Source organism: Carlito syrichta, unplaced genomic scaffold (genome assembly GCF_000164805.1).
Source record: "Carlito syrichta isolate Samal-C Ts95f unplaced genomic scaffold, Tarsius_syrichta-2.0.1 Scaffold316421, whole genome shotgun sequence".
Taxonomy (NCBI): domain Eukaryota; kingdom Metazoa; phylum Chordata; class Mammalia; order Primates; family Tarsiidae; genus Carlito; species Carlito syrichta.
Window position 1 is genome coordinate 301913 of NW_007260517.1, and position 22524 is coordinate 324436.

Consider the following 22524-nt stretch of genomic DNA (forward strand, 5'->3'; position numbering starts at 1 on the left):
GAGACTCATCTCACAATAAATCAAAAATTAGCCAGGCGTGGTAGCACGCGCCTGTAGTTCCAGCTACTTGGAAGGCTGAGGCGGAAGGATTGCCGGAGCCCAGCAGGTCAAGGCTGTGGTGGCCAGGAACAGCTACTGCACTCCAGTCTGGGTGACAGAGTGAGACTCCAACTCAAAAAAAAAAACAAAACACTTGTCACCTAATACATTATAGGGTCTACTCACTTATTACATTTATTGTTATCTCCCACTAGCACATGAACTCCCCCAGAACAGAGGGTTTTGTTTTATTCACTGGCCCAGATGCTCAATAAACACTAAATAACATCCAGCTCATCCTACTTGTCAACACAGACCAGCTAGTGAGCTATGCTTGAATCACACTAACCCGGGACCCAGAACAGGCACAAGGGCAGTCCTCAGCCTGGTCACTTACTGCAACAAGCAGCTGATGTTTGGGGAATGTCTCCAATGCCGATACAGGGAGACCCGCAGGGTGGGATGGCCCCTGTACTCCTTCAGGATAATCCGGACGCTGCCAAAGAAAGCGCGCTCAGCTCAGCCGAGCAACGGGATCACACTGGCTGCCACCATCAGGCTCTACACAGGTGGAGGCAGAGAGTGAAGGCAACAGCTGGAGGGGGATGGGAGAGAGGGAGGAGAGGCTGGGCAGGGACAGAGGCACCTACTCCTTAAACTTATTGGTCAGGAGCAGGAACTGGCTCCGTGTGAGCCGCCTGACGTCAAACTTGCAGAGGTTCTGAAACTTGTGGTAGACCTGCTGCTCACTGACCCCGGGCCACTGTCTGACGCTGAGGATGAGGATGGGAGGTCGGACACTGGGATAATCCGGACCAGAAAAGTTCTAGAAAACATGAAGAACAAACGATATTTTTCCACAATTCTTACTGATATCTTGCCCGATTTGAAAATCCTTCAAGAAACTAGAAACAACTGTTAGGAGTTTGGAGGAGGAGGAGCGGGGAAGGGAGGGAGGGAGGAGTTTGTGCTAGCTTTGGCAGAAAAACACAAGAGGAAACAGAAAGGGGGGGGACGAATATCCTCTCAGCTCTTGTCTTGGTTATGGGGAGAGCTCTCACACATCCAAGACAGTACCAGGCCACCCTCCACCATAAGACTCTGAACAGGGTAAAGGATCGGAGTGAAATCTACTCACGATTTTGGGGACCCCTGCTCGGATAAGGTTCACTTGGTTCACATAAGGAGCCAGCACATCAAGGTACTGAGGAAAGGAGGACTTGGGCGTGGGGTCAATGCTGCATGGACAGAAAACCTCAAAGCATTCAGGCACATGGGAGATTATTCATGTCCTTGGCCACAGCCAAGGATCTGGTGAAGGACAGCAAAAGGATGCTGTTCTGAAATAGCTTTCTCTCCCTCCCCTCATGAGTACTGGGGCTCATGCTGGGCCCAAACCAATTTCTTTTTTTTTGAGTCAGGGTCTCACTCCTTCACCCAGACTAGAGTGAAGTGGCACAATCACAGCTCATGGCAGCCTCAAACTCCTGGGCTCAGGCGATCCTTCCACCTCAGCCTCTGGAGTAGCTGGGACTATAGGCACATGACACCATGGTTGGCTAATTTTTTTTTTTTTTTTTGAGTTGGAGTCTCACTCTGTCGCCCAGACTGGAGTGCAGTGGCCACTCCCGGCCACCGCAGCCTCGACCTGCTGGGCTCTGGCGATCCTTCCGCCTCAGCCTTCTGAGTAGCCGGAATTACAGGCATGCGCTACCACGCCTGGCTGATGTTTTGATTTATTGTAGAGATGAGGTCTCGCTGCCCAGGTCTCGAACCCGCGGGCTCAGGCAATCCACTCACCTCAGCCTCCCAAAGGCGCGGGATTACAGGCTGAGCCAGCGAGCCCGGCTGGCTAATTTTTTATAGAGACAAAGTCTTACTATGTTGCCCAGGCTGGGTTCGAACTTCTGGGCTCAAGCAATCCTCCCACTTCGGTTTCCCCAAAGTATTGTGATTATAGGCAAGAGACACCATCCCTGGCCCAGGCCAATTTTAAAGAGCTCACTCAATGGCCCACAAAAGCCAAGCTTCCAGATGGTCACCACCTGTGGTAACCGTCTGGTGAAGGTCCCTCTGGTGACAAGCATTAGCAACAGGCTCAGAGAATTAGTGAGAGGCCACTGTTCAGAGAAAGCTCCTTGTCAGCATCCCTTGACATCACCCTTGAATGTCCCCAAAACCCACAGCCTCTTCTTACCACCAGCCTCACCTCTGTTCAAGAGCCACACACTCCTGAGCACAGACCACAAGGAAACCAAGGGCTACACAGTCAGGCAGAACTTCTCTAAGCTGAGGAGGGTTTTTAGGTCATGAGGATTAGAAGGAATAAAGGATGTGAGACCCCAGGACCCAGAGGCTGCTGTTAGTGCCTTCACCGTCCAGCGCTCGGGCACACACTGGTGGGCACTTAACACTGTCAAACCGCAGGAGGGGGAGACACACTGGCAGGTTAGTTATTAAGTTATAAGCCTCACATCAACGTGTCATAGAATGTGTGTATTTATAAAATCTACTGCTGAAACAGACACAGAGGCAGTACCCAAGTTAACAGATTACAGTCCTAAAAGATGTTTCTAAGTCAGTCCCAGAGAACATGTGACAGTTTTGATCAGCTTCTGTGCCCAGCCTGCTAAGTCCTATTTAATAAATGTGCATACCCAGGACATTGCTGCCAAATGCACATTTCAAGTGTGTTTTGGTGCCTACGTGCCCAGTGCTTCAGGCATCAAGGGTGGTGTTGCCATGGAGAAACACATTTAAGATTTCAATTTGGGGTCTCACGAACCTCTCCCCAGCCTTCTTCCAAGTTACTGCCCTTGTCCCCAGCCTGACTCTGTGAACCCCAATGATGTGAACACTTTTTCCAACCTCTTTGTTACTTACACAACTGTGAGAATACAAGTAGGAAACAGACCAGGCAAACATACCAGACTGGGAAGGTCTGAAGCATGTATCAGAACCTAAGCCTGCTGGGCACAGTGGCTCACTCCCAGCCCTTAGGGAGGCCGAGGTGAGAGGATTGCTTGAGGCTATGAGTTCAAGACAAGCCTGGGCAACAAAGTGAGACCCTGTCTCTGCAAAAAAGAAAAAAACTAGCCGGGCACTGTGGCATGCACCTGTAGTCCCAGCTACTTAGAAGGCTGAGGCAGGAGGACTGCTTGAGCCCAGGAGTTTGAGGCTCCAGTGAACTGTGATCACGCCACTGCACTCCAGCCTGAGTGACAGAGTGAAACCCCGTCTCCCACCTAACCCCACTGTATTGGTCTCCTGACTTCTGTGAATTCTTCCACTGCCGAGACAGGGGTAAGGAGCCGGCACCCAAACAGGTGGGAGGCAAGGGTAGAAGGAGGGCCCACTCCTTTGGAGGAAGGTCATTTGTCTGTAACTGCTATACAGGCTGCTGCCCAGTCAGGGACAAGATTTCCACCCCAGCGACATCCCACATTCTCCCCTTTGTTAGAGCCCAGGACTGGGGAGTTCTCAGCTTACAGCAAGGGCTCAGTGAATCCAAGCCTCTGACTTAAAAAAAGGATGGGAGGAAAGAGCACTTACCTGTGTACCTTCTGCAGGAGCAAGTGTGCCACTTTCAAGAGAACTGTGGGAGGAAAAAAAGCTAGAACTGTAACAGACCTTATCAGCATACGCGGATGATGCTTTATTTCTACTGTGTGCAACTCAACTTGAAATAATGGAGAGCCTGGGATGGCAGGGGCTTGTGGCTAATAAAAAGAGTTTCCTTGCCAGGTATGGTGGCTCACACCTATAATTCCAGCACTTTGGGAGGTAGAGGCAAGAGGATTGCCAGAGCCCAGAGGTTCGAGACCAGCCTGGACAACTTGGTGAGACCTCATCTTTACAGTAAATCAAAAAATTAGCCAGGTATGGTGGCACATGCCTGTGGTTCCAGCTACTTGGAAGGCTGAGGCAGAAGGATCACCTGAGTCCAGCAAGTTGAGGCATGCCACTGCACTGCAGCCTGGGCAACAGAATGAGACTCCTACACACACACATACACACACACACACACAGTTTCCTTTTAAAAGAACAGAAGTTCTTACCTGACCCGCAAAGAAAAGCATCATACGCAGCTTCATGGGGGTACTTTGTCTCCACTGAAGCGTTTTCCACACATGGGGGAGAGAGTAGCAGGCAGCCATTAGAGACACGGCCCAGGAAGGGGAGTCTTGCCCATCCCAGTTCAACACCCACAGCAGCTTGTGCCTCATCAGCCTCAGACCCTCATGTGGCCCTTCTCCTGGCCCACATACCAGCCTCACCTGGGCCTCCCCAGGGTGGAGGAAGCTGCGAGCTCAGAGCTGCCTGGCAGAACCACCACCACCACATCAAGCAGACAGACAACTCCCCGGGTCTCACATGCATTCTGGGCATGCTTGTTTTTTGTGGGAGTCAATGTGGAGTATGTGGATCCCAGGAAAACCCCTCAGGAGCACCCCCCCCCACTCACTCCCTTGCTGTCTGGGAAGATCAATGTCAAGGAGGAGCCTCTGACTGGCCCCTCAGTGCCTTGTGGCTATGCCAGGAGCTAGGGCTTGTGGGAACATACCGTATTTTTCACACCTGCTTGCATGAACAATCTCTGGTCCGGAATTCTTGGTGGGATTCAAGTCACTGTAGGAAAAATAGGATGAAGGACAATTCACTGCAAATAACCCTTTCTTGTTCTTCCCTCAGTCCCTTAAAAAGCACAAATCTAGGCCTGGACAGACAGGGGCTTGATGACAAGGCAACAGGACAGGTGCAGGAACAGCAGCTCCAACTGGATCATCCTGGGCACTTATCAAAGTGTCACCTGGGCCTAAGCACCAAAGCAAACAAGACACTGTCACTGTGAAGTTCACTCCAGGATCCTGAGGGCAGAAGGCATGGGGAGGGCATGGGGAAGGCAGGCTTCCCAAAGGAAGAGGCGCGTGTATGGAAAGTCCTGGGCCACCAATACTAGCCTGGCTGAAGGAATAGGGTGATACTGGGTGTTTAGAGCAGCAGAGACAGTGAAGAGAGAACAAGGCCTGCCACTGGGAGCCGTATGAAGAAATGTGGCTGGAGACCCTGTAGGAGGGGCGGGCCAGATAGCAGAGGAGCCCGTACAACAGGCTGGGGGGCTTCAGAGTCCCAGAGAGACTTCAACTAGAAAAATGGCCCAGTCAAATTCACCTTTTAAATCATCTTGAGGGGCAGCGTGGAAAAGAAGTGGGACAGGTCATACAAGTGAGAAGCCAGCTTGGGGCTCCCGCCACAATGGGAATGAAAAATAAAGGCTGGAATGAAGGCAGTAATCCTGAGAATGCAGAGAAAGGTCAGATTTTAAAGAGATTTATGGGGTAAAATCAACAGGACTTGACTAGGCAGATGTGGGCAACTCAGCTCTGGGACCACATCCCGGACTTGGCTCTGGGACTTGGTTGAATGGTGACAGCATCTGACAACAAGGAAACCCTCACTTCACTCGTTCCCAACAAGATCTTTTAGAACCTCAGGTGCTTAACCTCTCTGATCCCTCGTTTTCTCATCTGTGAAACAGGCATGATAGCCAGGCACAGTGGATCAAGCCTGTAATCCCAGCACTTTGGGAGGCAGAGGTGAGAGGATCACCTGAGCTCAGGGGTTCGAGACCAGACTGAGCAACATGGCAAGACCTCGTCTCTACAATAAATCAAAAAATTAGCCAGGCATGGAGGCACACACCTGTGATTCCAGCTACTTGGAAGGCCAAGGTGGAAAGATCACCCGAGCCCAGCAGGTCGAGGCTTCAGTGGCCATGAGCATGCCACTGCACTCCAGCCTGGGTGACAGAGTGAGACTCCGACTCAAAAAAAAAAAAAAAAAAGAAAGCAGCATGGTAACATGCCTGTGCTGGGAAGTGGCTACAGGATGGGAGAGTTGTCAACAGCAGCAGCTAACAGTGAATGGACCTTGACTACATGCAAGGCATGTTCTAAGTCCTTCCACACAACTGAACTCATGTAATCCTCTCAACAACCTTGTGAGTTACACACTATTATTTTTTCATTTCACAGATGGTAAAACTAAAGCAGAGAAATTAAGTAATTCCCTCAAGGCTACTTGCAAAACCAGTAAGTGGCAAAGCTGGGATTTAAACCCAGGAAGTCTAGAATCAAAGTTGGTGCATTCAAAGTAAAACTAAACTCTCCCCTATCATCCTCTCATTGCAAACACAGCCCCAGCACCATGCCTGGCACTATAAAGACTTTGGGTTTTCCAAGCACCAGAGTGGGTTAGAAGGACAGAGATGAAGGTCAAGTTGAAGGTACATGTGGTAGGAAGATTGAGAAGACAGCTGGGAGGAGAAGTGCACTGGAACTGCTGGGGTCAGCAGCTGAAACCCAGGGGGTGAATGAGTCCACCTGGGGATGGTGACGAGCAAGCAGAGGGTCGAGGGACCCTTGAGAGACGACTTAGGAGACAAGGAGAGAACAAGAAGCAAAGGGACTGGGTAGGAATCACACACACACCAGACAATGAGAGAAACAAGGAGCAACAACAACAACCCAGGACATGGGAGGAGAGGTTATGGGTATCACATGCCATGGGAAATCAATATCAGAGCATGGCAATGTGCCATGCCTCATTCCAAATGCCTCCAGAGCAGCATCCTGTCAACTAAGATGCAGATCACTTGATACCCGGTAGGGCTTCAGAGAGCAGCTGGTGAAGGGACCGAAGCCTGACTGCAGGGGACTTGGGGGTGCTGGTGACCTCCAACAGGACTCACTGTCAAGTAGACAAAGACAGTGGCAGCGAAAGCGGAGTCAAAGGGCTCCTGTGAGGCCAGGAGAACATGCGTTGGCATCGAGGGAAAGGAAAGAGGAGACAATGAAGATAAAGGTAAAGGGGGGGGTGTGCTGGGCTGGGTAGGGGGAGGTATGGGGGGCAGCCCTTCCTGCCCAGGGAAGACATTCACATCTGCTGGTGACAGGCAGAGGTGATGAGAAATGAACAGTAACTACACAAGTGTTTGGGGGTGGCGGGTGGGGGCTGAGAGACCTTCTGTCTCTGGCTTACTTTCTTCTTGAAAATGGGGCAAAAAAGGCTGTCTGAGGAAGGAGACAAAGCATGAGGAGCTGGAGAAGAGACCTACGCCATGGAGGGGGTGGACAGGGAGAGCCCAGTGGTGCCCGGGGACTTGCCTAGAGCACAGGAAGGCCCTGGGTCACAGATCATGCCCCAGAAGCAGCTCCAGGGAACACCTTCCTTACCTGTTCAGTATATCATACACTTCTGAGAGATTTGAGACCCTTGGGAAATTCATCTCCTACAATTATGGAGAAATCAGAGTAAAACATTTGTGCTTTTGTTTATTCAGGTGTTACCAAATGACCATCAAAATGGCCTAGAAAATGCTAACTCCTACAGCCTCCTCTTTCTCTTCAAAAAGTGTAACTATTCCCATTCCTTAATCACAGTGCTCTTAATTATAGGGTGCCTAGTATCCTTGGGTTTCCTAGAAGGACTCCCAAGACCCAGACTAGGAAAACACTCTACACATACCAGCTCCCTAGAAGACAGTTGTTCAAGGAATTCTAAACACACAGGACACAAGGCAGTACACAGAGGCCAGGGAGTCTCACACTAGACAACCCCAGGGACTAAGTCCTAAGAGTAGCTTAGGACACTAGCTAGAAATACATGAAATACAGGTAAGAGCCTCTCTGGGCACAGATGTGTCAAGTAACCCCTTCCCACTTTTGTGGCTCCCTTCTTAAATAATCGCTCCAAGTGATCATCCTGAGGTTCTACAAACTTGATCTGATTCCCCTTCTTCTGTTCCTCAGTTTAATCTCCAAGAAGCATTTAAACCAGCTAGGTCCTTCTTCTCTATGTGTAGTGCACACCCAGATTCCACAACAGAAACACCTGGGGAGTTTTAGCAAGAACACCTGGACCCATTCCAAGATCAGACAAGAAGTTGCCATCGGGGCCTACCCGGCAGTACTTAACTTCCCAAGTGACTTCAACCAGTCACTAGGGCTGAGAACTCATGATGACCTTAGGGCTCAGTAAAAATGTTTTCTTGAGAGTTTTCAAGAGGAGAACCCCCACACCGTGGTGCTATTTAAGCACACTGGAAATATTCATGTGATGTGTATCAAGCTCTAAAATAAGTTGTTCTGTTGTCCAATCTAAATAAGCAAAACTACCCACAAAGAAGACGCTGGAATTTGAATGAGGAAAGGAAAAAAATCATATATAAGCTAATATGATGAACCAGAGACACCAAAATACAAAAGAAAACTGATAACACTGGTTTTAAAGAGAATGGCGTTCAAAGTTAAAAAAACACAGGAGAAAGCTAAGTGTCAGTGGTATGGACAAAGCAGTCCTAACCCCTGAGCAATTCTGTTCATTACCTTCCAGATATCCTTTGTTACGTTCTTGGTGTCAATGAGCACAGGAAACAGGCTGTGGATATTCTGCTTAAACTGATCATAGCTTTCTGAGGGAAAAGACCCAGATAGTCGAAAGTGAGTTCATTTGTTGGTAAAAATGGGAAGGAACACTCTCTAACCTGCTTTGCTACTAACACTGATTAATAAAACAAACTAAAGCAAAGTAGGAATTGAAAATATCTTTAATCTTAACCATTAATGATTTCTAATCTCAAACCAACCTGCCATCCCCACTTTTAATAATATAGGCCTAGCTGGGCACGGTGGCTAATGCCTGTAATCCCAGCACTTTGGGAGGCGGAGGCAAGATGATTGCCTGAACCCACAGGTTTGAGATCAGCCTAGGCAACCTGGTGAGACCTAATCTCTATAATAAATAAAAAAAATTAGCCGGGTGTGGTGGCACACGCCTGTAGCTCCAGCTGCTTTGAAGGCCGAGGTGGAAGGATCTCCTGAGCCCAGTAGGTTGAGGCTGCGGTGGCCATCAGCATGTCACTTCACTCCAACCTATGTGACAGAGTGAGCCTCCAACTCAAAAATAAGTAAATAAATAGTATAGGCCAATTGGCTTTCCAACAAATTCAGCGTGTTTTCTATTGCCACCTTTAGTTCATGTAGTTTGCAAAGTTCTAGCCAATGGGATAAAAGAAATTGAGGTATTATTGGAAAGGCGGCCATGAAATCATCATTTGTAAATGACCACAGGAAAAAAATTCAAGGAAAAAAAGTCAACTAAAAGTCATTATGAGACATGCACTGATAAAAGTTTAAATAACAACTATTAGTGAATTTATCAAAGTTATACCTGCATACAGTTTAAAGAGGCTTACTGCAAGGCACACACGTTCTAAAAACAACCAACCCTGAGATCGCCTTCCCACTACCCTCCCATTTCCTGCTCCCCAAAAGGCAACTACTTCCAATTCTTTTCCTTCTGGTATTTTCTTCCCATATCCTAACACATGTATGCTGGGGTTTTAGGCACCTCACTGCTGACTTCCCACCAGCTGAGAGGGTAAGGCCCTCCCACTCCACCCCTCCTGTCACACATCCCCTTCACTAAACCCCCGCATTTCATGCACAAGAAGCAGCTGGGAGCTACAGTGGGAGACAGAGTGATCTTTCCTTTCTGCAAAGCTTTTGTTCTCTCAGTGATTACCGTGGTGCAGTTTAGTTTCTCAGTGAGCATGTGTTATTTATTAGTTTTACCCCTCATTCTCCCCATTTCTCTCAATATACTCAAACTCAGGCATTCTATTATTTTTCTTGGGGAGGGTGCGGGGAAACTGCTCCTAAACCTTTCTTAACCTTTTAATTTAGACTAGTATTGAACCCGGGACTCTAATGAGAGAGATATAGAGACCACAAAGAGCCAGCTCGATGCAAACACACGAGGGTCTTTATTCAGGCTCGAGTCTGGGCTCACACCCGAAGCAGCAGCTTCAGGGACCAGAGCCCTGATTCACAATGGCAAGCAATTTTTATGCACAATTACAGAGGGAGGGGAAAGAACTCCAAACTTGATTTTACATGATTGGATAATTTCTCCTAATGGGTACGGGAACACTTGGTATTGGTGGGTGCTGCCCGTGATTGACAGAAACCCACGTAATGGGTCGAGTGGAATGTTAGATAAGTTAGGTCCATACAGTCCCTGCTTATGAAGTAACCTGAGCCAGCAGACAAAGGGTTACATTAGCCCTTTTAGTTTACGATCCAGCCCAAGGCTTGCTTAGGAAAGCTTGTTTGCTTAACCTTTACATAACATAACATAGTCATTATGGGACAACAAAAGCCAAACTTAACAAAGTTTTAAATATGAATGCTGCAAACACATAGAGTGAATGTGGGGTAGAAAATCATATACTAATTCTAGGAATTTATAATAGCAAGCTTATTATAGCAAGGTGGTTACTTTTATAAAAGTCTTTGTTTCCTGCAGGTTTACATAGCCACTGTGTGTAAATTATCACTGAGATAAAAACCGGTGATAAAGCCCACCTAGAGAGGAGCTGGCTCCTCTAAGTCTGGTGCCACCTTGTAGGAATGTTTGAAAGAGGCTTATCGCTTTATCCTTTACATCCCGTTGTAAAAGCATAAGTTAGCCTGCTGGTTTGGGGTTGACAATGCTTAACCCAAGGATTCTAAATACAAACACTGCTTAAAACCTGACATATGCCTAATTCTACGGGGTCTGAGGTAGGATTTAAAGTACTAAGATTTCATAAAATACATGAGGTAGGAATACACAAAATATATAGTAAACATGAGGTGGGGATATATGAAATATAGTGAACTAAACGCTACTTTTACAGCAAATAAGTTTCTTGGTTTCTTGGGTCTCTCAATAGCATGCTCTTAACCTAAATCTATTGTTGTCCTCTCACTAGTATCCTCTGTGCATCTATCAGTTCATTCAATCTTGCAACTCCTTTGATATTGGTAACACTGTCCCCATCTTACAGTAAGAAAATGTAACTCACTGGAGATTACACACAGTGAGGAAGGGGTGGGTCAAGGACTCTGAGGCTACTAACCAATAGGCTGCACTGCCATCTATGTCCAACAATGGAATCAACCACAAGAAAGGAGGGTGTAGCCGGAAGACATCACCACACAGCATTAAGCTGACATTCAGTTTTTAAAGACATAAAATAGTAAAAAAAAAAAAACCAAAAAACCAAATGTAAAGTCAAATCTGTGGTGTAATCAAATATATAAAAACTCAGGATTACAGCTGATTAAAGGTAACCTCTGTCCTCCACGCAGTTTTGATTTTGCCAAGTTATGGGGGGAGGGGTACCAGTTTTAATGAAAGCTCTTCTGCCTTGAAGGACATGTCCTATTCTTCCACTCTGGGAAGATGGTAACAGACACCCATCAGAGTACATGCCCCTGCCTGACCTCCCCAGAAACCTGCAGGCGCTGGGAAGGAATGTGTATTTTAGGGGCTACCTCATGGCTCTGGACCAATTCCTTAGCCAGGCGGCAAGCTAGGATGAGAGGAAGGAGAATGACGGGTCTGCTCCTACCTGGGAGAGGTCTGAAGAACTTCTCATGGAGATGCAGCAGATCCAACATCATATTATGTCCCACCAAGGGCTACTTGGAGTAATCAACAGGGGAGAGAAATTTTAATAATCTAGATACCATACGTGACCACATTCTTGTAAAAGATGTAGCCTTAGAATCCACTGATATTCTACCACCTGATAATTTCATCCTAGCCCTCATTCTGCCCCTATTTGAAAGGTAGTTCAAGGTCAAGCACAGTGGCTCAGGCCTATAATCCCAGCACTTTGGGAGATGAAGGGGAGAGGAATGCCTGAGCCCATTGGGTTCAAGACCAGCCTGGGCAACTTGGTGAGACTTTGTCTCTACAATAAATAAAAAAATATGCCAGGCATGGTAATGTGCACCTGTAGTTCCAGCTACTTGGAAGGTTGAAGTGGAAGGATAGCCTGAGCCCAGCAGGTCAAGGCTGCAGTGGCTGTGAGCGTGCCACTGCACTCCAGCCTGAACAACAGAGTGAGACTTTGACTCCAAAAAAAAAAAAACAAAGAAAGGTAGCTCAACCACTTAAATTTTAAAATTGTGAGCAGGAGGGATTTAAGGTAGGATCCAAGTTGGGAATCTAAGCCGTGAAGCAAATACATGCAGGTCCCCCAAGTCGTTTAGGTCAATTACTGAAATCCCTGTTACTGAAAGGAGCAAAGAAACAGTACTATTTCCTATGAACAGTCTTTCCCCAAATTAACCTGTCATGATTTGTCAGCAAGGTTAGGTCCAGGAAGCCAGTTATAAACGGGGAAGAATCACTTATCTGGAGGAATTTTTTTTTTTTAAGTTGAAGTCACATTTTGTCACCCAGGCTGGAGTGTGGTGGCAAGCACACAGCCACCACAGCCTTGACCTGCTGGGCTCAGGTGATCCTTCCACCTCAGCCTTCCAAGTAGCTGGAACTAAAGATGTGCACCACCGTGGTCAGGCTAATTTTTTAATTTATTGCAGAGACGAAGTCTCACCAAGTTGCCCAGGTTGGTCTCGAACCTGTGGGCTCAGGCAATCCTCTCACCTCAGCCTCCCAAAGTGCTGGAATTACAGGTGTGAGCCACAGCGCCCAGCCTGGAGAAATCTTATTTTACTGTTGAAGGAATCTTTAGTATCTATAGCCAAAAACACAGAGGAGAGCCTTTAGGCCAAGAAAAGAGATATGTCCTACCTTCCCAGCTTTCACCAGCATTTGGAAAAAAACGGAAAAACCTTTCACAGAGAGAAGAATATTTTCCTTCCAATAACTGTCTCGATCACAAGAAGTATTCTCAAGATACCAGCGGTGCTGTTTACTCACTTTCTTCACGATCACCTGAAATGACAAGTAAAAACAAGTTCCCCAAATCCTGGGTTACCGGGAATGTAGTCTACCAAAAAGGCTCTTCATCTCAAAACAGAAAGCTGGGGGATGGGGGGAGGCAGAACAAAAAAGAAAAAGAAGAAGATAGGGGTTGGAGAGGGCACAAGAAAGGAGTCTTTCACAGAGGCCAGATTTGGCCAAAATTCGACAGAGCCCCTGATGCCCCATTTTCAGGCGAGAACTCACCCCTTCATCTTTCTGCACCGTCCAGATGTTGGGGAGGGCCTGCCTCAGCACCAGCTGGACCTCGAAGGCCCGGAACCCTGTGGCAACGACACAAGCACACACAGACCCTGGAACAACAAGGCAGCTCCCACAAGAGAAGCCCAAGAGGAACAGAGGCTGAGACCCAATGGGCAAGGGGAAAGGCAGCTCTTGGGATGTCTAAGCCCATGAGCCACGTGACAGGACATGGCCTATTGTGACATGACACGGGCAGCACTCTAAAAGTGTTTGATCTCAGGCTCACTCTTAAATTGGGGGATTCCACAGTTTGTGTTTCTGTGGGCTATAGCCTTAGATATCAATCATGCTAGAAACTCACTTTTTTTTTTTTGAGTTGGAGTCTCACTCTGTCGCCCAGGCTGGAGTGCAGTGGCACACTCACAGGCACCCCAGCATCAACCTGCTGGGCTCTGGCGATCCTTCCGCCTCAGCCTTCCAAGCATCTGGAACTACGGGCGCACCCTAACACACCCAGCTAATTTTTGATATATTGTAGAGACGAGGTCTCACAAGTTGCCCGGGCTGTTCTCGAACCTGCGGACTCAGGTAAACCACTTGTTTCTGCCTCCCAAATTGCTGGGATTACAGACTGAGCCACCGAGCATGGCCAGAATCTAACTCTTTTTTTTTTTTTTAGAATCTATTTAATTTAATTTTATTCATTTTATTTTATTATTATTATTATTTTTTTGAGTTGGAGTCTCATTCGGTTGCTCAGACTGGAGTGCAGTGGCCGTTCCCGGCCACCGCAGCCTCGCCTGCTGGGCTCCAGTGATCCTTCCGCCTCAGCCTTCCAGGTAGCCGGAATTACAGGCATGCGCTACCACGCCCGGCTGATTTTTTGAATTATTGTAGAGATGAGGTCTCGCTGCCTAGGCAGGTCTCGAACCCGCGGGCTCAGGCAATTCACTCACCTCAGCCTCCCAAAGGCGCAGGATTACAGGCTGAGCCACCAAGCCCGGCTATTTTATTTTATTTTTTTGAGTTGGAATCTCACTCTGTCGCCCAGATTGGAGTGCAGTGGCCGCTCCCGGCCACCGCAGCCCCGACCTGCTGGGCTCCATCGATCCCTCCACCTCAGCCTTCCAAGTAACTGGAACTACAGGTGCACGCTACCATGCCTGGCTAATTTTTTTTTTTTTTAATATTTATTGTAGAGATGAAGTCTCACCAAGTTGCCCAGGCGGGTCTCGAACCCGCGGGCTCAGGCAATCCACTCACCTCAGTCTCCCAAGGTGTGGGATGACAGGCTGAGCCATCGAGCCCAGCTCAGAATTTAACTCTTAAAGTTTAAAACAATTTAAAGTTTTTCTTTTAAAATAACAAAAAAATCCACTATACATTAGTGCAAAAACACATAAAAAATAACTTTTCCAAAACAAAAACTTAGTGAAGAGAGTGATCTTGTTTTACATTTTTGCAAATCTCTCTAACATCTGGCTGGAACCTTATATCTGCACTCAATCTGTCATAATACATTGTGATCACAAGCACAGGAAGAAAAATCCAGCCTCGAACAGATTATGCAGTGGGAAACGGGAATAGAATTACTAGCCTCACCAAATGACTTTGGGTAGTCTCCTCTAACACTGCACCAAAATTCAGCAAGCAGTAGTTTATTAAACATTAGTTGAAATGTGGGACCAGAAACCACTAATGAATCTTCTTGTACTGTTACATTAAAGTCTCCAACCCCTGGGCTCAGACAATCCTGTCACCTCGGCCTCTCAAAGTGCTGGGATTAGTGGCTTGAGCCACCACACCTGGCCTGACATTTCATTAAGAAAAAAAAAAGGAGCAAATTCACTTTCAACTCAAAGAAACTATACTAGTGCCTTTCCTCAACACAACCACTGTAGTTTGGTATACTTAGTTTTTGCATACTTGTATTAACATATGTATTTTTTAAAATGATCAATCAAAGGTTGAGTCAACAAAACTAAAAATATTACTTCTTCACCAAGGAGAATCTTCAGTAAAATGGGCTTTTTTTTTTTTTTAATTGGAGTCTTACTCTGTAACCCAGGCTGCAGTGCAGGGGCATACTCACAGATACCACAGCCTCAACCTGCTGGGCTCAGGTGATCCTTCCACCTCAGCCTTCCAAGTAGCTGGAATTACAGGCATGAGCCACCACACCCAGCTAATTTTTTGATTTATTGTAGAGGTGCAGACTTGCCAAGTTGCCCAGGCTGGTCTCGAACCCATGAGCTCAGGCAATCCTTTCACCTCGGCCTCCCAAAGTACTGGGATTATAGGCATGAGCCACCACCGCTCCTGGCCAAAATTGGCTTTTTAAACTGAGAGTAAGGGGTGACTCAGAACATGATGACCACTGCCAGCATGGCCAGATGCTCCTGCCTTGATTTGGATGGCTTCACCAGTGCAGTGACGCAAAGACAACAGCAAGTGACAGCTGAGGGACACCTGGGAAATAGTTTTGACCTAGTGGACCCCTTGGAAAGGGGCTCAGAGACTCCCAGGATCCACAGACCAGGCTATGAGAGCTGCTCGGCTAGGGTGTGTAAACGCAGAGATTCACCAAAGTCAGCAAAATAAGAGTGCATGGGGCACTCAGGACTGGGACAGAAAAGGTGGCTCACGAATGGAACCTGACTTCCTCAGCCTTGAAATTCAAAGTTAGGTCAAAGATCTTTGACTTCTGAATTCAGATCAGAGCTTTATCTAAGCACAAAGACTACATATCCTCTGAACAAATGCTGGCATGGGACTCAGTCATGACGCATTTGGGATTGGGATCCCTGGGAAGGAGGGTGTGTTTCCCATAACTTCTGGCACATGTCAGTGACCTCTCCAACGCTCCCAGGTCAGGCGGAGCAGCCTCCTGCCTACCAGTGATTCCAGGAAGAGCCATCCAGCCGCCTTCTTCAGCCAGGTACAGCCACCGCGTCACTTCGTCAATCACCACCTTGATTTGATCTTTATCCAGAGAGCTGAAAATGGCACACCAAAATGGAAATGTTGGAGGAAATCACACCAGAACCCCCAACACAATGTTAGCATGAGAGCAGATTTGGAGGCCTCTAGTTTTAACATTGCAATCTCAAAGAAAATGGGCCAGAAGACAACCATTTACTCCTGATATGCAATAGGAAGCCAAACACTTGGCCAACATCATCCGGGATGTTCCCAGGGATAGGGATTCCCATCCACTATCCCCCTCTGCTTCACTAGGATGTATGGAAGGAAAGGTATGGGTATCTAGCCAAGGCTAAGCATGACAGTAGGACTGTCCTTATTCAACTTTGAGAGGTGACAACACACTATCTGGGAAAGTAAGGAAAAGATGAGGACTTTGGTCAACATATCTTCTTCAGTGTTAGAAATGTAAGAACAGGTTATTTTGAGATAAAACCTTTCTCCAACATTTGGAAATAACAGAAGGCTGAAGATCCAAACCGTTTTTCCCCCTTATAAAAACCTACATTTTTATATCAAAACTAGCACCAAAAACACAAAAACACCTCCAACGTTACATAGAGAATTATCTGGACCAGAAAATCACTTACCACATTTCAGAGTCAAAAGCTAATTTAAACCCCTTCCTGGTAAAGGCAAAGAATCTGAAGCCCAAAGAGTTTCAGTGATTTGTTCAAACCCACGACCAGCTGACAGTACCAGTTCCAGGGGGGTGCACTGGGGCCGCTGGCCCGTCCACCCATGGTGCTGCCACTCTCCCTCTGGTCACTCCTGACCCCAGCTCTACGGGAATACGAGATTCCAGGGACTGGCATGGGGGGGAGGGGCAAAGAAAAAAGGCAGAGCTCCTGCCCTTGGAAGCCAGAGTGCTTTGTGCACAGCAGGGTCAGGCCTGCCATGTCAGACACAGCCAACCAGGGCTCACAGTTAACATCAGCGCCCAGCAAGAGACTGGCTCCATTGAGGTCACCTGTGAGACACCCTTGAAAATCCCTCAGAAGATCGCAGTGGGGACCAACATAGCATCTCACAGCAAGTCCAAGAGAGCCACTATCTCCCCTCTCACACTACGATGGGATTCCTGTTTCTTCTGAGTACCAAATTAAGAGTCAGTTTCTCCCTTTGTTTTTAAACACTAAAATCACACTTGAGACAGTGAGGGGGTTGCATGGGAGCTGACAGTGATGGAGGAGACAGCTGAGGGTTGCTCTCATCTCAGGCACAAGGGGAACAATGCTGGCCAAAGCTCCTCCAGCTGAGTATGGGTGGAAGCAGGTCACCACAGTCCTAGAAACAGCACAACTGCCCATGGAAAATGCAGAGACAGCGGCAAGAAAGAAGCCACAAAGTGTCATACCTGCGCATTCTCCAGTTCCCACTCAGGATCTCGTGTCTAATTTTCTTCTCCTGTTCTTCATTCATATATGAAATTCCATTTTTGAGAAACTCAAGACAGAAACAGAACAAGGAGACTAGTCAGAGTTGCCAGGCAGCAGAGTGAAGAAAGACCTTCCAGTCTCATGTGGAAGAGTAAGAAAGGGAAAAGGAAATGCGCCGCACAGGCCATTAGATGGGACCGCTTTTAAGATACTCCCGTTTCCCTTCCCTGACACCATACCTTGTTATAGTTGAAGCCATATTGATTCAAAAACTGAACACTAGAAGCCTGGAAAGAGAATTCGGAATCCAAAATCCCAAACGTTGTAGGGAAGAGAAAGAAGTTACATGAATGGGCTACATACCTACAAAAAAAAAAGAAAGAAAGAAAGAGAAGCAGAAAAAGCCATGACCATTTAACAACTCTAGCTCACAGAGCAGGCTTCAGCATGAGCTCTTTCTTGTAAGAAGCAGCTGGTGTCTGCTGTGTTTCAGGTACTAGGACTGGCCCTGGGTGCCAAAGGAAGGAGGGAGAGCTCCTGACCCCAGGGAATGGAGTCTACCACAGAGACAGCCCCTTCACGAGACCCCCCACCCCACCAGGGCTGCTACTGAGTCAGACAGTGCAAGTCAGCAGCACCCTCAGCTGCTCACAGGGGTGTCATCCTGATAGATTGGGTACCCTTCTAGCCTGTGAGCTACAAGGTGGTTTAAACATCACTCTCATTACCCCACACTGCATCAGCTGCTGTAATCAATACAGGTACACAAGTGACAATGAAACCAGGGAAAGGAGAACTTAGGGTACAGAGAAGGCTGGTGGGAAAGGTCCCACTGGAAGGTATTGCTTCCAGAGAGACATGAAGGGTGAGCTGGAATGAGGACAGAGCACGTGGGGCAGCAGACACAGAAGAGAACACAGAGCATCTAGGGCAACAGTGACTGCGACACCAGGGACAGAACTTGAAGGAGGCAGTTGTGGGACGTGGGTGGGTAGAGAAACGTGCTTTGCAAAAGCTCTTTATACATACTTGTTTATCTCTCCTTCAACAGTGGTAAACACAGACAACCCTGGAAGAATGACAGTAGAGGGAATGAACTCCAAAGGAAAGCCACCCAAAGTCAGCAACACAGACAAAACGTGTCCAACTATACTCTGCACCCACAGATACCATGTGGGCTGTAGAACAGGACAACAGGTTTATTGGGAAAAAAAAAAAGACAAGGCAGACTCTGAAAGCATGGAAGCTGTCAAACTGTAACTCACACCAAAGGTACTATAATGTAATTGTGCATTATGCTTCAAATACAGAAGTAAATATTAATTGGACAGTTTCATAGTTTTAAAGCGAACCAGAGAGGCTAGGATCAGAGGCTCATGCCAGTAATCCCAGCACGTTGGGAGACCGAGGCGGGAGGATTGCCTGAGCCCAGGGGCAAACCAGCCTGGACAACTCGACGAGACCTCGTCTCTACAATAAATAAAAAAAAATTAGCCAGGCATGGTGGTGTGTACCTGTAATTCCAGGCAGAAGAATCGCCTGAACCCAGTGGATCGAGGCTGTGGTAGCTGTGATTGGGCTACTGCACTCCAGCCTGGGCAACAGAGACTCTGACTCAAAAAAAAAAAAGACATAAACTTAACTGCTTGAAAGTGTCTGTTGCCCACTACACCCCCCTCAAAAATATATAGAAAGTAAAAAAGCCTTCAAATTGGAGTAGAGCAATAGAAACTTAACTAAGAGCTGTTTCTCATATGTCTCAAAGATGTTTTATAATTAAAAAAACAAAGCCACAACAGAAAAGTAGCAAAGGACTAAGGCAGTAAGGAGCAACCGAATGCACACTCACTCACACATACACATACATACATACACATACACACACACACACACTCCGTCTCCCGCCCTCCCTCTGTCTCTCTCTCTCTCTCCATCATTCATAGTAAAATCAGGGGTTGGGCACAGCAGCATGCACCTGCAGCTACTAGGGAGGCTGAGATGGGAGGATCCCTTGAATCCAGGAGTTTAAGTTCAGCCTAGGCAACATAGCAAAAATCCACGTCTTTACAAAAAAAAAAAAAGTAAATTTTGGCCCAGGGCTTATTTCTGTAAATAATATTTCACTGGAATAGAGACACACTCATTTGTTTTTGTATTATCTATGGCTGATTTCACATTACAAAGGCAGAATTGAGTAGCTGCAATAGAAACTACATTATGCAGTTGTTAAAAATGAACAAATCTTTATGAGCTGACATAGAAAGACCCCCAAACCCCATCAAGTGAAAAAAAAGTTCTGAAGCTTAGATGAATTAGAAAGAAAGAGGCCGGGCATGGTGGCTCATGCCTACAATCCCAGAACTTTGGAAGGCTGAGGTGGAAGGATTGCCTGAACCCAGCAGGTGGAAGCTACAGTAGCTGTGAACATGCCACTACACTCCAGTCTGGGCAACTTGGCAAGACCTCATCTCTACAATAAATAAAAATATTAGCCAGGTGTGGTAGTGATACATGCCTGTAGTTCTAGCTACTTGGAAGGTTGAGGCAGAAGGATCACCTGAGCCCAGCAAGCTGGGCCACTACACTACATGTGTAGTGCCACTACACTACAGCCTGGGCAACAGAGTGAGACTCCTATTCAAAAATAAGTAAATTAACGTAAAAAAAAAAATCACAGCATTACCTTTTTCGTGTGCCACTAAGCCCAGCTAGTTTTTCATTTGTTGTAGAGAGGAGGTCTTGCCAAGTTACCCAGGCTGGTCTTGAACCACTGGGCTCAGGCAATCCTCTTGCCTCTGCCTCCCAAAGTGCTGGGATTACAGGTGTAAGCCACTGCACCTGGTCAATAGTGATTGTTTCTTAATGATGATTTATTTAAGCACAGAAACGATGCTGCTAAATTTTCTCCTCCCTGCAAAGTGTTGACCTCATATGCATAATATGGCCAAAACCAAAATAAGCACACAAAATGATACCCAGTATCTTCGAAAAAATCTCAAAGCTGTTTTTACAGCAGGAAACACAGACAACAAAAATATCTTTTTTTTAGATTAGAAAATATAGTTTATTTAGAAAGTAAATTGAAGAGAGAAAGAAAGAGGGGCTTCACCTCCCCAAGGTGAAAAGCTTAAGAAAACATGGCGACAGCCATAGCTCAAAGAGCACAAGGCCACATGGCTTGGCTAAAAATATCTTCTTAAAAACAAAAACTCACACACAGCTGATTATTAAACTCACCGATCTGACAGACTGTAAATTGTTGAACACTCTGACGAGTCTTCAGATACCATTCCGATGGCAAATCAAAAAGACTGGAAAAAAAAAGACAGGCATCTCAGATGGGCTTGGTGGCTCCCACCTACAATCCCAGCACTTTGGGAGGCTGAGGTGAGAGGACTGCCTGAGCCCAAGGGTTTGAGACCAGCCTAGGAACATGGCAAGACCTCCTCTCTACAACTAAAAAAAAAAAAAAAAAAATAGCCGGGCATGGTAGTGCACACCTGTAGTTCCAGGTATGTGGAAGGCTGAGGTGGAAGGCTGAGACGGAAGGATTGCTTGAGCCCCCACTAGGTTGAGGTTGTAGTGGCTGTGAGCATGCCACTACACACCAGCCTAGGCAACAGAGTGACATTCCGACTCAAAAAAGACCAAAAAACAAAAAGACAGTCATTTCATCCCACAAGCAAAAGACCTAGTTGAGTCACTATGGCCTCTATGGCCGGATCAACCAGGAACGTGTTTTCCTTGTTACAACAGCTTGGGAGCACTACTAGCATTTAGTGGACAAAAGCCAGGTCCCTGGACCTGTGAGAACCCACATAAAATGTCCTGCCCTACACATGCCAGCAGGCTGCCTGCTGAGGAACAGCATTGGTCTGGCCAGGATCATAAAGAAGACACAGGTGAGTTGCCTCTCTCTGGGTTCTATGACGACTTTAGTTTTTACCTGATCTGCTGGGGCCCAGACAGGTTAGAACGAAGACCAGTAAACTCTATGTCCAGACCTGTGGGGAGGCAAAAAAGACAAGGGTCCCCAGGTGTGGACCATGGCCACCACTCTTCACACCGTAAATCTGCAGGTGGCCAGCACACCTGGGCTCACCTTCTCTGTGCTCCAGACACCAGATGAGGTCAAAAGGGGAAAACCGGGAGGTGCGGTGGCTCTTGTCTATAATCCCAGCACTTTAAAAGCCCAAGGGGGAGCCGGGCTCGGTGGCTCAGCCTGTAATCCCGCGCCTTTGGGAGGCTGAGGTGAGTGGATTGCCTGAGCCCACGGGTTCGAGACCCGCTTGGGCAGCGAGACCTCATCTCTACAGTACATCAAAAAATTAGCCGGGCGTGGTAGCGTGCGCCTGTAATTCTGGCTACTCGGAAGGCTGAGGCAGAAGGATCGCCGGAGCCCAGCAGGTCGAGGCTGCGGTGGCCGGGAGCGGCCACTACACTCCAGTCTGGGCGACAGAGTGAGACTCCAACTCAAAAAAAATAATAATAAAAATAAATAAAATAAAAGGCCAAGGGGAGAGGATCGCTTGAGCCCAGGAGTTCCAGACCAGCCTGAGCAACACAGCAAGACTTTGTCTCCACAAAATCAAAAAATTAGTCGGGCATGGTGATGTGCACTTATGGGCCCTCCTATTTGGGAGGCTGAGGCGGTAGGATCACCCGAGCTCAGGAGGGCGAGTTGCCATGTGCTATGAGCCGTGATTGTGCCACTGCACTCCTGCCTAAGTGACAGAATGAAACCCGGACTCAAAAAAGGGAGAGGGGAGGAAGGAGCCAAAGCAAAGACCAACCAGGCCTGTGGTACCTGGACCGCAGAGGACTCTAGCCCATAAGGCAGGTCTCTGGGTGTAATTGCTGCCTAACGCCCTGGGGCCAAGGGGCTCTGAGAAGGCGCCCCTCCAACCCTGCCCCTCCCCAGGGCCCCTCTCCAGCCGCTGCGGCCCGGCTTCCCACTGCTCCCTCTCCAGGCTCGTCCAGGCGGGGGGCCTCACCCACAAAGTCGGCATCCGAAAGGAGCTCCTGCAGCAGAGGGAGGCTCTCCTCGAACTCGGCGGCGCCCACGTCCATGGCCACGCAGCTCGCCCTGGGGCCCAGCGTG

General features: G+C 47.5%; 1 protein-coding gene across 1 annotated transcript in view; it reads right to left on the reverse strand.

The window, feature by feature from the left end:
* The window catches only part of PNLDC1 (PARN like, ribonuclease domain containing 1), a 23126-nt gene extending 610 nt beyond the window's left edge, over positions 1-22516 (reverse strand). Inside the window, exons 1-18 of the mRNA XM_021707176.1 lie at positions 22418-22516; positions 21370-21427; positions 20661-20734; positions 18453-18492; positions 17663-17786; positions 17402-17490; positions 15958-16058; positions 13066-13142; positions 12688-12831; positions 11498-11567; positions 8427-8512; positions 7275-7330; positions 4604-4668; positions 4098-4151; positions 3592-3634; positions 1178-1277; positions 690-865; positions 437-535 (exon numbers count right to left, since the gene is read on the reverse strand). Of these exons, the coding sequence (XP_021562851.1) occupies positions 437-535; positions 690-865; positions 1178-1277; positions 3592-3634; positions 4098-4151; positions 4604-4668; positions 7275-7330; positions 8427-8512; positions 11498-11567; positions 12688-12831; positions 13066-13142; positions 15958-16058; positions 17402-17490; positions 17663-17786; positions 18453-18492; positions 20661-20734; positions 21370-21427; positions 22418-22493 (1532 nt within the window). The 5' untranslated portion in view covers positions 22494-22516. The remainder of the gene's footprint in view (positions 1-436; positions 536-689; positions 866-1177; positions 1278-3591; positions 3635-4097; positions 4152-4603; positions 4669-7274; positions 7331-8426; positions 8513-11497; positions 11568-12687; positions 12832-13065; positions 13143-15957; positions 16059-17401; positions 17491-17662; positions 17787-18452; positions 18493-20660; positions 20735-21369; positions 21428-22417) is intronic.
* Between the last annotated feature and the right edge of the window lie 8 nt (positions 22517-22524).